Genomic DNA, 16,321 nt, shown 5'->3' with positions numbered 1-16,321 from the left:
GCACAGATGCATTTACCATAGAACTTTATGACAGAACCAAAACACTCTGTGAAATTCACAATATTCCAGAGGCAGATGCAGCAAGAAAGCACAAACAAAAGAAAATGTGAGATTTTGTGGTGGAGACCTCCTGAGTTTAGGGACAGAATTGTCATGTTCCCAAACAATGAAAACAAGGTTGTTGCTCCCCTGCTTGGACAGGATGGTTTGTGAGCTTGACCAGCGATACAGGCATGCAGCCCCAACTCAAATAACTTCCCAGATACATCATGCTTAACTGAGTTTACCAAGCACTACAGTATTGATGTTAAAACAGAAGAGATGTTGGTAGCCAGAAACTTTCTTGGCCGGAAAAGAGAGGCTGGATGTCCTCCAAAAGATATGCTAGCTGTGCATAACCTCCTGGATGATGATATGTTTCCTTCTCGGAAGGAAATCATTCAGGTTGCCCTCACAATTATTGTGAGCATCTGCTCCTGTGAAAGGTCCTTCAGTGCACTACGCCGGCTGTACTCTTGGTTGCGTAAGAAAATGGGTCAAAAAAGTCTTGCAAGTCTTGCAGCCATGTCAATTGAGGGTGAAGTCCTTGGGCCACTAAGCCACAATAGTGTCATTGACCGCTTTGCCACCTTTAAAAATAGGTACACTTTGATGCGTCCACCCACATAATAAGCATTAAAAGAAAGAAGCAAGAGAAGCAGTTCTGTAATATAGGTTGTCAGATTTTATTCCTAATTATTTTTCAGTTTTTTAAAATTTTATTAAGCTCATTAGTTTAATTAATTTGAATTTTTTTAAATGTATTATTATTTTATTTATTTTTTTGCCCCATTGTGGAAGATACTGTTTAAGATGTTCCATGTGTCTGAATTATTTATTAAATAAATATTTTTTTCTAATGGTATATGTCTTCTCATTTCTCTCTCTTTCAAAATAAAATCACAAAAGTATTTTGGTTACATAGTACAGCCATTTGTGTGCCTTTTGTGGGTGTTGGATGGATGGAGACAGAGTGGACTTTAATTTCTTTATTTTGATAGAATTTAAGTAAGTCATATTAGATCAGTGTCTAACACAAACTATGAGACAGGTATACTTTTAGCCAACCTTGACCAAAAATATCCTTATTTTGATAGATTTTACACCTGTTGTTACTCTAAAAATACATGATGCAAAGATATTTTGGGGGCTTTAAAAAAAAATCTGGGGGAGTATGCCCAGATCCCCCCAAAAGAGGCTTAGCCCCCCTATCCATGAATCTCTAGTGACATTACTGATCAGCAGTATCCGGTGCGAGAGAGGCAGATTTAGGTTGCCAGGGTCAGAGTTGTACAGAAGGTGCTATATGCTGAGGCAGTGAAAAAAGTACAGGAAGATGGGTCAAGGGGGAGGGATCCTGAGAGGCTCCTGGTGAGTAGTATACTTTTTGCCAGTACAGTACAGGGCCTACGAATTAAATGTCCTTCAGTAAGGTTGACTTTTTAGCGTTCATTGCCATGGTTATCAACTGTACCGTAGGAATGGAATGCAAATCACAGTATTTGTTTTTGCGGCAGCAGCAGAGAAGTACTTTGGTTTACGAGATTTTACTGCTGCATTGCAGGGGGTGTCCCATCGCCTGGTGTATGATTTAGATGGGGTTAAAATAGTGGAATGTGGTGGTGTTTTTTTAATGAGTGTAGGGTTAATAGTTAGCAGGGTCATTCTTCATTTCGTTTTTCCCATTTTTGTATCACAATGTGTAATGAATTGTATTATCCGGTCCAGTTGGTGGCGATAATGTAACATTATATTAAATGCCAACCGCCGAATAATAAGGAGAAGTCAGTGGACAAGGGACCAGGAAGCTTTAGCCACAGCTAGCCTGACAGTCAGCTAAGACCAACAACCTGATATCAAACATGCTTGCTGATAGTCAATTTTTAAATCTACGAAATAGATTTAAGAAAGACGCTGAACTTCTCATGCAAGGGGTTTCAGCAGGTGACAGCAACGAAAAGAGTAAGTCAACGGTATACTTTAGCCATGAAAATTCCTTCGTTTGCTGCCCTCAGTTGCTAGCACAAATAACTGAATTTAAAAAAATAGTAAACGTATCAATGAATGAGACGTAAATAACTTATTTGGTCTGTGTCGTTGCTTATCATCCAATTTCTTATCGCTATTAATATAAAGTAAATTAACTAGCTAGCTTGCTAAAGTTGAGTCTCTACGCCTCTACAGAACTGTAAGGAAAATCCTCTAGTTAACGTCAGCTGACGTTAATGATTGTCTCGAATGTAACGGTAGCTGCCTGCATTTATTTTACAGCTGGCACATTAAGTATGGGCTGATATAGCCAACATTGTGCATCAAACAGGAGGTCCAGTAGGCAGATTTGACAACAGAACACGTGTCTTAACTTTTGGGCTTAAACTGGGCAGCATGCCACTGATTGTTGATTGTCTTAAAAGCTGTGTCAGCGCTGCAGCAACACGATAGTTTCAGACTATACTTCTGTTATGGAGACTTAACCCAATGTCTCCGTAAACTGATATGCCTTAATTGACCGATTTAGGAAATGTACACCTTTCCTAAGCACTTCTCAGTAGTTGGTATTCAGACTTACCTTCTTCTTCTTTAAGATTTTATGTCAGACTACACCTATTGGTGTATTGCTGCCCCCTACTGTACGTGGTATTGAAACCAAAAATATTTCATTGCAGGAAGAGGGGGGTGACCTGACAAGATTTTAAAAAATCATCAAAATCCATCACACCCCTTTAATCACAGTTCACATCACATCCCTAAACAGGCTCTGTTTGCGCTGTGTAGTTGATAACCAATGCAATAAAAGACCACCTTAACATGCAACATGTCAGGATCCCTCTGTTGACAAGGAATATTATCTAATGTCTCTACTCCTACTACCATTAGTTCTTCAACTTCACTCCTTTCTTCCATTCTTCTCACCGCCTCGGCATAGGAGACATGCGGGAAAGCCCTTATACTTACCACCTCAGTCTCCTTCACCCTAACATGTTCCACGACCACAATTGCAGCATTTAGGCTCAGCTGGCATGCGATACCTCTCCCGTCTACATACAGCTGATACATTATCAAATATTTTGCATTTACAACACTGCATGGGTTTGGGCACGAAGGCTCTCACAGGGTATCTCATAAAACTAAAATACATGTGAGAAGGGAGAGACTCTTCATCAAAAAACTATAGAATGGACCATGCGGGTCAGTCGGTGTGCATCAACCGCTTGATGCAATTCTTCACGTATATCCTTTGCTTTTACTTCTAGTGCCACCCCAGAGAAAACACCCTTGATAGGCACCCTGCTTCGAAGATTCACACGTGACACATTCCAATCTGATATATTTTCTTGAGGCCCAGAGCACACTCCTTCTGTCTCATAGATACACAAAAAATTAAAATAAGCCCACTTCTCGTTACGCTGAGCAACACTACGTCACCTGTTTATAGAGACTTCAATCAGATCTCCCAGGTAACAACACTTATCCAAAACCCTTATTCTGACTGAAAAATAATCATAACTAGGTTTGGATTTACTAGATTCCACTACCCCTTTACTTCTCTTATTTCCTTTTGCATTCGCCACTGTAATCCAATCCTCACTCTCCACTCGACAAGTCATCGGATTCAAACAAACATCAACTTCTGAAAAAAAAGTAGTTGTTTGATTCATCCTGAAAGTTGTCATGTTCAATTGTTTAATCAATTAAATATTGGAAGATGAGAAAAGTGTACAATAGGGGTTGAACAGTAGTCCTATAAAGCTACCCTAACAATCCTCACTAATCACGGAACTGTGATGACAATGATCCAGTCGTCATGAATAGTGCTCCAGGTTTAAACTTCTACATATGGTCTGCGTTCCATAATGTTTCAAATAGTCTAAATGTCCCAAATTATTTGTCAACTTTTAATACATTAGTCTATGATCTACTTTTGCTCGCGATCATCAGGAACAACCACAGGAACGTGACAGGAAAGACAGTTTCCATAATTCCATTACTTAATTTACCTAACACTAAAGTCAGTGACAGTTATAAATGTATGTGGTTATAACTGACGGTGGCTACCGATAACGGCTAATATTTAACACGGTACAAAAATAGTGAAAAGTCTGGGCATATAATAAAAAAATTCTACATGTCATAAATCAACTCCATAGGTTTGGCACTATACTGTCATTTGTGCATGGCTAAAGAAACCAAAAAGTTCTCAGAAGAAAAAAAAAGAAAACAGACCTCAACATCACTGTAAAGTCCATGGAGAATAAGAGCACCTCCTCCCAGCTGCTCACTGCACTGAGGCTAGGAAACGCTGTCACCACGGATAAATCTACAATAATCGAGAATTTCAATAAGCATTTTTCTACGGCTGGCCATGCTTTCCACCTGGCTACCCTTACCCCGGTCAACAGCTCTGCACCCCCCACAGCAACTTGCCCAAGCCTCCCCCATTTCTCCTTCACTCAAATCCAGATTGCAGCTCTTTTAGAACATCAGCTAAATCTGGACCCCTACAAATCAGCTGAGCTAGACAATCTGGACCCTCTTTCTAAAATTATCCGTTGCAATTGTTGCAACCCCTATTACTAGCCTGTTCAAGCTCTCTTTCGTATCGTCTGAAATCCCTAAAGATTGGAAAGCTGCCGTGGTCATCCCCCTCTTCAAAGGGTGAGACACTCTAGACTCAAACTGTTATAGGCAGGGCAGGATAGATATAGATCTTTCTAAAATCTTCAAAAGCCAAGTTAACAAACGGATCACCGAGCATTTCGAATCCCACCTTACCTTCTCCGCTATGCAATCTGGTTTCTGAGCTGGTCGTGGGTGCACCTCAGCCACGCTCAAGGTCCTAAATGATATCATAACCGCCATCGATAAAAAAACAATACTGTGCAGCCATCTTCATCGACCTGGCCAAGGCTTTCGACTCTGCACTCCGCATTCTTATCGGCAGACTCCACAGCCTTGGTTTCTCAAATGACTGCCTCGCCTGGTTCACCAACTGCTTCTCAGACAGAGTTCAGTGTGTCAAATTGGAGGGCCTGTTGTCCGAACCTCTGGCAGTCTCTATGGGGGTGCCACAGGGTTCAATTCTCGGGCAGACTCTTTGTATACGTCAATGATGTCACTCTTGCTGCTGGTGATTCTCTGATCCATCTTTATGCAGATGACACCATTCTGTATATCTCTGGCCCTTCTTTGGACATTGTGTTATCAAACCTCCAGACGAGCTTCAGTGCCATACAACACTCGTTCCGTGGCCTCCAACTGCCCTTAATTGCAAGTAAAACTAAATGCATGCTCTTCAACCGATCGCTGCCCGCATCTGCCCGCACGTCTAGCATCACTACTCTGGATGGTTCTGACCTAGAATATGTGGACAACTACAAATACCTACGTGTCTGGTTAGATTGTAAACTCTCCTTCCAGACTCACATTAAGCATCTCCAATTCAAAATTAAATCTAGAATCGTCTTCTTATTTCGCAACAAAGCATCCTTCACTCATGCTGCCAAACATACCTTTGTAAAACTGACTATCCTACCCATCCTTGACTTTGGCGATGTCATTTACAAAATGGCCTCCAACACTCTACTCAGCAAACTGGATGTAGTCTATCACAGTGCCATCTGTTTTGTCATCAAAGCCCCATATACTACCCACCACTGCGACTTGTATGCTCTCGTTGGCTGGCCCTCGCTTCATATTCGTTGCCAAACCCACTGGCTCCAGGTCATCTATACGTCTTTGCTAGGTGAAGCCCCACCTTATCTCAGCTCACTGGTCACCATAGCAGCACCCACCCGTAGCATGCGCTCCAGCAGGTTTATTTCACTGGGTATCTCCAAAGCCAACTCCTCCATTGGCTGCCTTTCCTTCCAGTTCTCTGCTGCCAATGACTGGAACGAATTGCAAAATTCACTGAAGCTGGAGACTCATATCTTCCTCACTAACTTTAAGCATCAGCTGTCAGAGCAGCTTACCGATCATTGCACCTGTACACAGCCCATCTGTAAATAGCCCATCCAACTACCTCATCCCCATATTGTTTTATTGTTTTTTTGCTCCTTTGCACCCCAGTATTTCTACTTGCACATTCATCTTCTGCACATCTATCACTCCAGTGTTTCATTGCTAGATTGTAATTATTTCGCCACTATGGCCTATTTATTGCCTTACCTCCCTAATCTTACTACATTTGCGCACACTGTATATAGATTTTTCTATTGTCTTATTGACTGTATGTTTGTTTATCCAATGTGTAACTCTGTGTTGTTTGTGTCGCACTTCTTTGCTTAATCTTGGCCAGGTCGCAGTTGTAAATGAGAACTTGTTCTCAACTGGCCTACCTGGTTAAATAAATAAAGGTGGGAAAACCTAGCCTAGCCTTATCAATAGTAGTTCTTACCAATTTCTAAATGACAGTGCATAGAGAATGGTATTATTTCCATCATAAAAAAATTAAGTAGATGTTGTTCCACCGACAAGCTCAACCTTTTTCATCGTTTCATCGCATATAAAGGTAGTGGAATTAGGAGGGAATTAGGTCAATGTCAGAATATGGCGTGTCTGTAGACATACCTCCACCACACATTAATTTATTTGATCTTCACCCCAAATGAATAGCATGCTATTCTTAAAAAATATATTATTATTATAATTCATTTTTTTGTATTACTTTTTACCCCTTTTTCTCCCCAATTTTGTGATATCCAATTGGTAGGTTCAGTCTTGTCCCATCGCTGCAACTCCCCTACAGACTCGGAAGAAACAGAGTTCGAGAGCCTTGCATCCTCCGAAACACTACCCCGCCAAACCGCACTGTTTCTTGACACACTGCTTGCTTATCCCGGACCAATGTGTCGGAGGAAACACCGTACCCTTGTGACAAGAGTTAGCATGTATGCACCCGGCCGCCACAAGGAGTCACTAGAAAGCAAAGGGTCAAGGATGAACCCTCCCCTAACCAGGACGATGCTGGGCCAATTGTGTGCCGCCTCATGGGTGTCGCTGCCGGCTGTGACAGAATGGATCGAACCTGGATCTGTAGTGATGCTTCTAGACCACTGCGCCACTCGGGAGGCCCGTAGCATGCTATTCTCATTCTTAAGTTCAAGGTCAGAATACGTGTAGGGAGAAAAGAGCATAAAAAGGGAATTACGTTCCATTTACTGTATGTGCGCTTAACTCGTCGGAGTGCCCCCTGTATAAGAAACAGCAGACCCATCATTGGCTGGCTGGATGATCCAGTCCAGGCTATTCTTTTACGCTGACACTATTTTTTTGCTAAATTATTCATTTTAAATATCTACTCCTTTTTTTATACTATTAAATACCTTTTAAATTGCTATTTTAATTGTCTAGTAATCTGACAGCTGCAGCTTGGTGGGTCTGTTTTCAACTAGAGTACATTTTTGTAAATTAGAGATTAATAAATAGGCTTTTCAAAAAGTATGCTTATAGCATGAAGGGCAGTTTAATCCTGAAATGTGTTGAACCTTAAAAGGTGCAGCGGTTTGGGCACCTTCTGTTCTCATATTCTGGTGTAAATTCTATCAGGTTTCATAGCCTCTTTGTAAACTTTTGTCTTGTTGCATTAGTGGTGACCAGGTCTTTGGCAGGCAGACAATATTCAGTATTTAACTCAAGGATGCTTATTAGTAGGCTGTAGCCTAGGCTATCATCATACATAGGCCTAGCTAGATTGTGTAGTGCCCTTCAACAAATCCCAAAACGTTCAACTGTGTGGGAGCAAAAAATCACACTTTCTCTAGGCCTTTTGTGTTTCTTTTGAAATGAAAAATGATCATTTAGGACCATGCCTACTGCATTCCCAATGACCATGGAATTTTGCCTCAAAACTTGCAGGTCAAGAAGAGAAAGATGCCAAACCACTTCCTCGGATCAACCGCCATTCCGTCTTCTGGATTGTGGCTTCTGTCGGCTTGACTTACTATTTCGACTTCCTCCGCGTCATCACGGAGAATGGCGATATCAAAAGGTGTTGTAGTGATGAGAAAAACTTTTGGACTCACACTAATCCAGCTAAATTGAAGATAAAAGGGGACAAGTGTGTGTGTATAGTTCTTTGCAGTAGGTCATCTGTGATTAGTAATCAGAAGGGGTCGTCAGCCTGGATCCAAAATGGATAATTTTATCTCTGGATTGTAGTCTTGAATCGCTCCTATTGAAGTGAATTCCACTGGCCAGAAAATAACCAACATTCCGTTTGGTCTTAGGTTACTAAAGGGTAGATTGGTCACTGTAATTGGAAAAAGTATTTATGATGGCATTTCATGAAAGAACCAAACCACAAGTTCCTGTCATGTATTTGCTGCTTATGTGTTTTGTATTGTTTTCCAGCTGGTGGTTCAATGTTGGTGTGATACTGCTGGGAATATGCCTAGCTTTGGCCATGTTTTGCATCGTATACCTGGAATGGTTTAAGGGAATACAGCACTATGATCATGAGTACCCTGCGATTCCTCCTATCACCACAGCAGCCTTCCTCGCAGCATCATGCAGGTAATACATGGATACATGCTAACCCATTCATAGACGCTAACTACAGTGCCTTCAGAAAGTATTGACGCCCCTTGACTTTTTCCACATGTTGTTACAGCCTAAATTGAAAATGTATTAAATTGAGATTGTGTTGAGATTGTGTGTCACTGGCCTAGACACAATACCCTATATTGTTAAAGTGGAATTATTTTTTGGGAAATTTTTTACAAATTAATTAAAAATGGAAAGCTGAAATGTCTTTAGTCAATAAGTATTCAACCCATTTTTTATGGCAAGCCTAAATCAATTCAGGAAAAAAATGTATAAGTTAACATGATTTTTGAATGACTACCTCTTCTATGTACCCCACACATACAATTATCTGTAAGATCCCTCAGTCGAGAAGTGAATTTCTAACACAGATTCAACCACAAAGATCAGGGAGGTTTTCCAATGCCTCGGTAAGAAGAGCACCTATTGATAGATGGGTAAAAGTAATAATAAAGCAGACATTGAATATCCCTTTGAGCATGGTAAAGTTATTAATAGAGGTCGACCGAGTATGATTTTTCAACACCGATACCGATTATTGGAGGACCAAAAAAGCCGATACCGATTAATCAGCCAATTTTTAAAATGTATTTGTAATAATGACAATTACAACAATACTGAATGAACACTTATTAAAACTGAATATAATACATCAATAAAATCAATTTAGCCTCAAATAAATAATGAAACATGTTCAATTTGGTTTAAATAATGCAAAAAAAAAGTGGTGAAGAAAGTAAAAGTGCAATATGTGCCATGTAAAAAAGCTAACGTTTAAGATACTTGCTCAGAACATGAGAACATATGAAAGGTAGTGGTTCCTTTTAACATGAGTCTTCAATATTCCCAGGTAAGAAGTTTGAGGTTGTAGTTATTATAGGAATTATAGGACTATTTCTCTCTATACCATTTGTTTTTCATATACCTTTGACTATTGGATGTTCTTATAAGCACTTTAGTATTGCCAGTGTAACAGTATAGCTTCCGTACTTCTTCTCACTCCTACCTGGGCTCGATCCACGAACACAATGACAACAGCCACCCTCGAAGCAGCGTTACCCATGCAGAGCAAGGGGAACAACTACTCCAAGTCTTAGAGCAGTGTGACGTTTGAAACACTATTAGCGAGCACCCCGCTAACTAGCTAGCCATTTCACATCACATCGTTACACCAGCCTAACCTCGGGAGTTGATAAGCTTGAAGTCATAAACAGCAGAGCTGCTGGCAAAACGCACAAAAGTGCTGTTTGAATGAATGCTTATGAGCTTGCTGCTGCCTATCATCGCTCAGTCAGACTGCTCTATCAAATCATAGACTTAATTATAACATAATAACACACAGAAATGCGAGCCTTAGGTCATTAATATGGTCGAATCCGGAAACTATCATCATGAAAACAAGACGTTTATTCTTTCAGTGAAAGAACCGTTCCGTATTTTATCTAACGGGTGGCATCCATCAGTCTAAATATTCCTGTTACATTGCACAACCTTCAATGTTATGTCATAATTACGTAAAATTCTGGCAAAAAAGTTTGCAATGAGCCAGGTGGCCCAAACTGTTGCATATACCCTGATTCTGCGTGCAATGAACGCAAGAGAAGTGACACAATTTCACCTGGTTAATATTGCCTGCTAACCTGGATTTATTTTAGCTAAATATGCAGGTTTAAAAATATATACTTCTGTGTATTGATTTTAAGAAAGGAATCGGTGTTTATGGTTAGGTACACGTTGGGGCAACAACAGTCCTTTTTCGCGAATGCGCACAGCATCGATTATATGCAAAGCAGGACACGCTAGATAAACTAGTAATATCATCAACCATGTGTAGTTATAACTAGTCATTATGATTGATTAAGTTTAATGCTAGCTAGCAACTTACCTTGGCTTCTTACTGCATTTGCGTAACAGGTGGGCTCCTCGTGAGGCAGGTGGTTAGAGCGTTGGACTAGTTAATCGTAAGGTTGCAAGATTGAATCCCTGAGCTGACAAGGTAAAAAAATTCGTTCCGCCCCTGAACGAGGCATTTAACCCACCATTCCTAGGCCGTCATTGAAAATAAGAATGTGTTCTTAACTGACTTGCCTAGTTAAATAAAGATTAAATAAAGCTGTAAAAAAAATATATATAATAATAATCGCGTCCAAAATGACCAATTTCCGATTATGAAAACTTGAAATCGGCCCTAATTAATTGGCCATTAATCAGCCGATCTCTAGTTATTAATTACACTTTGGATGGGGTATCAATACACCCAGTCACTGTAAAGATACAGGCATCCTTCCTAAATCAGTTGCCAGAGAGGAATGTATCAGGGATTTCACAATGAGGCCAATGGGAATTTTAAAACAGTTAGAGTTTAATGGCTGTGATGGGAGAAAACTGAGGATGGATCAACAACATTGTAGTTACTCCACAATACTATCTTAAATGACCGACTGAAAAGATGGGAGCCTGTACAGAATAAAATATTCCAAAACGTGCATCCTGTTTCCAATAAGCCACTAAAGTAAAACTGTCAAAAATGTGGCAAAGAAATTAGCTTCATGTTCTGAATACAAAGCAAATCCAATACAACACATCACTGAGTACCACTCTTCATATTTTCAAGCATGGTGGTGGCTGCATCATGTTATGGGTATGCTTTTCATCTGCAAGGACTAGGGAGGGTGAACGAAACGGAATAGTGCTAAGCACAGGCAAATCCTAGAAAACCTGGTTCAGTCTGCTTTCCAAGAGATACTGACAGACATTCACCTTCCAGCAGGGCAACCTAAAACACAAGGCCAAATATTCGCTGGAGTTGCTTACCAAAACGACAATGAATGTTCCTTCGTGGCCTAGTTACATTTTTTACATAAATCAGCTTGAAAATCTAATGCAAGACTTGAAAATGGCTGTCAATAAATGTTAGAATCACTTTTTTCAGCGATTACAGCTGTCTTTCTGGATGAGTCTCTAAGAGCTTGAATAATTTTTTGAAATAATAATGTGCAAATATTGTGCAATCCAGGTGTGCAAAGCTCTTAGAGACTTATCCAGGAAGACTCACAGCTGTAATCACTGCCAAAAGTTATTCTAACATTTATTGATTGACTCAGGGGTGTGAACACTTAGGTAAATGAGATATTTCTGTATTTCATTTTCAAAAAATGTCTAAAAACATGTTTTCATTTTGTTATTATAGTAAAATATTTGTCACCTGGTAAAATAAGACATCTTGGGTTTTGCGTGTAGTAGATGGGAGAGAAAAAAATCTATTTAATACATATTTTTATTCCGGCTGTAACATAACTCTTAATAGCCACTTAATAGCGGCCTTTGCTTTTTCACATCAAGTGATGTTTTAATACGCATCACTGCATCCCATATCAAAAGGTTGGCCACTCCTCTTTAAAATCCCGTAGATCACTTCATTGCTGCCTTTTTGTTTACAACGCTCTACAAGCTTCTGACTTACCTAACTTCATTGTTAAATTGTAAGAGCATGAAATACCAAACCCGTTCGTTCACATGGTTGGTTAACTCTTTCTCTAGTCTCCACTGAACTAGGTAAATCTGGTTTTAGTTTAGACACTCCACATTTTTGGAATCACAAGGGCAGTTTAAAACCCTGATGAGAAATGAGTTCACCGAGGTGTGCAATTGTTTTGATTGATTTTAATAATTTGTTTATGATGCCTGTGATGTTTGGTTAACTAATGTAATGTACTTGTTATTTTATTTTATGTCCTCAACACACCATTGAATATAAGTCAAGGGGTATGGATACTTTCTGAAAGCACTGTACCTTTAGCGCCTATTGACAATAGTATCTTCTGGCCGGTGGAGTTTTGTTAAGACCCCGGGGCTCATTCTGAACATGTAAAACACATTGCTTGCGGTACGGTTTTGGAAACATAAGGAACGTAACTTTCATGTCAGTGATAAATCATTTTCAAAAAACAAAAGGTTACGTTACACACCTTTTAATAGGTTGAGGGATAGTGTTCCCGCACGGCAATATCTCCGGGTTACAGCGCTTGTTTACGGAAGACAAACTGAAGACATAGGCCTGTGCTAATGAACTATCTAGGGTGCTCCGAACACCTGTGTGTGTGTGAGCGTAACTGTGGAGGAAGTGTAGTTCGTCAACTGGAGGCACACACAGCTTGTGGATCTGTGTAAAGCTGCTACAGAAAGTGTATATTTTTTTCTTTGGATATTTATTTATTTTATCTCGTTGATATGAAAGATAAAGGGGCATATGCAAACAATGATTATTGACGCTTCTAAACGTTAAAACAGCACGGGAATTGTAGCTCACACGCAGCCAACTGTGGGTGAAACTAGCCGCTGAAAACTCTACTGATAATAAGGGTTTTAGAGTTAATATCTAGCTAATTACATAATGCTTTCGGTTAGTAAGTTGTAAGCCTATTTTACAATCTCTCCAATGGTAATCACAATGATCTTGGTCTCAAGCACATTTGTTTTTTCTTCTCCCCAGTTTTAATATAGCACTGTGGCCTGTGTGGTCGTTCCTCACCCCCGTCCTCCTGTTTACCCAGTTCATGGGAGTTGTTATGCTCATATCAATGCTTGGGTGAGATGTTAAGGTAAGATGCCAACATTTTAAATAAATATGCTCTTATGAACCAACAATATAGATTGTGTAAGAATCGGTATTATAAACAATATTTTTAATTGTTAAATCCAATACCTTCTATCTCTCCATAATTTAAATCCAGATGGAATAAAACATTTTTGAATCCTATGAATCTCAATGTAGTTTTATTGTGTAAGAATTGGTATTGTTAGTATTTGTTAATTCCAATACTTATCCCTAATTTCAAAATTATATTATTATACTGAACAATATAAACTCAACATGTAAAGTGTTGGTTTACTGAGCTGAAATAAAAGATCCCATACATTTTCCATATGCAATAAAAGCTTATTTCTCCAATTTTGTGCACATATTTGGTTACATCTCAGTGAGCATTTCTGCTTTGCCAAGATAATCCATCCATCTGACATCAAGAAGCTGATTAAACAGCATGATCATTACACAGGTGCACCTTGTGCTGGTGACAATAAAAGGCCACTAAAATGTCAAGTTTTGTCACAACACAATGTCTCAAGTTTTGAGGGAGTGTGCAATTGGCATGCTGACTGCAGAAATGTCTACCAGAGCTGTTGCCAGAGAATGTAATGTTAATTTCTTTACTATACTTTATTTTAAAGAATTTGGCAGTACTTCTAACTGGCCTCACCACTGCAGAGCACATGTAACCATGCCAGCCCAGGACCTCCACATTCGGCTTCTTCACCTGCGGGATTGTCTGAGACCAGCCACCTAGACAACTGATGAAACTGTGGATTATTTATTTTTGTAATAAAGCCCTTGTGTGGTGAAAACTCATTCTGATTGGGTGGGAGCTGGCTCCTCAAGTGTGTGGGCCGATGCCCTCCCAGGCCCACCCGTAGCTGCACCCCTGCCCAGTCGTGAAATCCATTGGTTAGGGACACATGTATTTCAATTGAATGATTTCCTTATATGAACTGTAACTCAGTAAAATCGTTGAAATTGTACCATGTTGCGTTCTTATGTTTGTTCAGAGAGCTTAAGCACCAATAATAACTAAGTACCTACTTCGGAATGCAATTATTTTTTGTTTATTTTACAGTACTAAAGCCTCAACATAAAGTGAATGACTACAGTTTGACTGACTTTTAAAATAAAAAATAAAAATGTTTTACATGCAAATATTATATTTAAGAAATTAACAAAGCATTAAGTGCTTTAATAGTTTTTGTATATGTTTTAGAATAAATGTTAGTTTTCTTTGTGATTCAGAAAGCTATTGTGCTATTAGCAGTGTAAATGTGTCTGCTTAAATTCTGTAAAATATTTCTACAACTTTTTGTTATATAAGTGCATTGTTGCTAATGTCAACCTTGTTTTCCTCTATTGTTGGCAAAAAGACTAACCTTAAAAGTCATTGATATGAACTTGAGTCTCTTTATTTGGTAACATTGTGTTTATAATGGGTCTGAACAAACGTCTTTCCCACCAGGTATGTTTCCGCCAAACTGATTTATTGTGGATAAAAATCAGTGCGTGTCAAGGTAGTGCACACAAAATGTACTTTAACGCCTAAGTGTTCATATAGGCTTACTGAACAAACCTCTAAAGTTCAATGTGTTTCCATCGAATTTTCAAATCTAGCGATAGTTTTGTCACACAAATTTGTGTTAAATAGCAAATGTGCCTCCTGGCACATGCGATCGAGGCAACAGTTAGCATATACAGTGCGGGTAGGCTAGTCTACATGATTAAATTATTATGGAAAAAAACGATAATATTTTTATTTGTCAAACTGCAGTCATGCGTCGATCATCATGTCACCAGAATAAGACCCTCGAAATGTATTGGAATGGAGCATCACCACCCAGTGAAGTTCAACAGAATTAATTTAATCTGTAGCCTAATAAACTGCATGGTTTTCGGAGTCGTAATGGGACGACCACACACCATATCATCGCGTGACTCCAAGTTTACCCTGATATGATGGTTATTATATCAATAATTAGTTGTAATATATATTTACAGACAAAAATAACCCACTATGTCGAAATAACATCTGTGGCATTTATGAAATTACGTCACAGCTGTCCAGGTTTGTGTATGTTATACGGTATGACTTTACTCGCATAAAAACTGGATGGAAACGTGGTTTGTAATGTACAACTATTGTTGGCCTTCAATCGAAAACACTCATACGTCAATCCAAGGGAAATTTCAATATATATATCCCTAATATTTGGTTTAATATTTTTGGCATACAATGACGAAAGGGAAGTTGGAACCCCACCATGCATGACCAACAAAATAGTTTGGCAAGATGAACTGAAGGCAAACAATGAGCAAAATGACTGCTTCCAATCGAATCTAAATGTTCAGAGACATTTTCCATATGCACAAAAAGCTTATTTCTCAATTTTTTTGCACATATTTGGTTACAGATGTTGCTCTCTGGTTTTGTGATGAAACAAAGGTGTGGTTGAATTTATTCTGCCACTTTGTTTTCTCGGCCTCATGGTGTAAAGGCATATGAACTAACAGGTTATAAAGCAAATGTCACACCTGTTCCAGCTCCCTCTCTCCAGCACTCGTCGCTGGTCTACTAACCACCGGCCCTGGAAACCATTATTACGCACACCTGCTCCCCATCATTACGCACACCTGGACTTCATCACCTTGATTACCTTCCCTTTATTTAGCCCTCAGTAGCCTCAGTCATCAGGCAGTATTAGTTTTGTTTTCACGTTCAGTACGCGTCTCCTATTTTGTTTATTTGTCTTTTTATCAATAAATACTCACCTTCTGCACCTGTGAGTGTCTTCGTTACAGCAAACAATGCAATTATCACAACACATAGGTTGTAATATGGCTTTTTTTCCTGGCTTGGCTTCCCCAGTGATTTTACTCATGCACCGCTACTGCAGCAAGCACATTCCCCACACACTAGGAATGTCTTTCCCCCAACGTTATAATGAAAAATGACCCTTAGGACACACTCTTTTTACGCCATTTTCCCCGGTGGGTGTTCACAGTGGTCATAGATTTCAGCGTGTGTTTGAAAATCCATACATTTATAATTATTGTGCAATTTATAGGCTACATTGAGGTTTTGCTTTCATTATTTTTGGCTATCTGGCATTAGTGTATAAGCCTACATTTTAGGGCCTA

The 16,321-nt window shown here is 39.4% G+C and overlaps 1 protein-coding gene across 1 annotated transcript; it reads left to right on the top strand.

Moving 5' to 3' along the window:
* Nucleotides 1-1,506: 1,506 nt before the first annotated feature.
* LOC110528468 (transmembrane protein 128) lies at nucleotides 1,507-14,580 on the top strand. The gene is made up of 5 exons (XM_021610559.3): nucleotides 1,507-2,001; nucleotides 7,897-8,029; nucleotides 8,392-8,553; nucleotides 13,076-13,184; nucleotides 13,813-14,580. Exons 1-4 carry the CDS (start codon nucleotides 1,902-1,904, stop codon nucleotides 13,173-13,175), a joined length of 495 nt encoding a protein of 164 aa, XP_021466234.1. The 5' UTR covers nucleotides 1,507-1,901; the 3' UTR covers nucleotides 13,176-13,184; nucleotides 13,813-14,580.
* The last annotated feature ends 1,741 nt before the right edge of the window (nucleotides 14,581-16,321 follow it).

This window comes from Oncorhynchus mykiss, chromosome 7, assembly GCF_057628025.1.
Source record: "Oncorhynchus mykiss isolate SJ-2025 chromosome 7, ASM5762802v1, whole genome shotgun sequence".
Lineage (NCBI taxonomy): Eukaryota > Metazoa > Chordata > Actinopteri > Salmoniformes > Salmonidae > Oncorhynchus > Oncorhynchus mykiss.
This window is presented reverse-complemented; position numbering and strand designations above follow the sequence as displayed.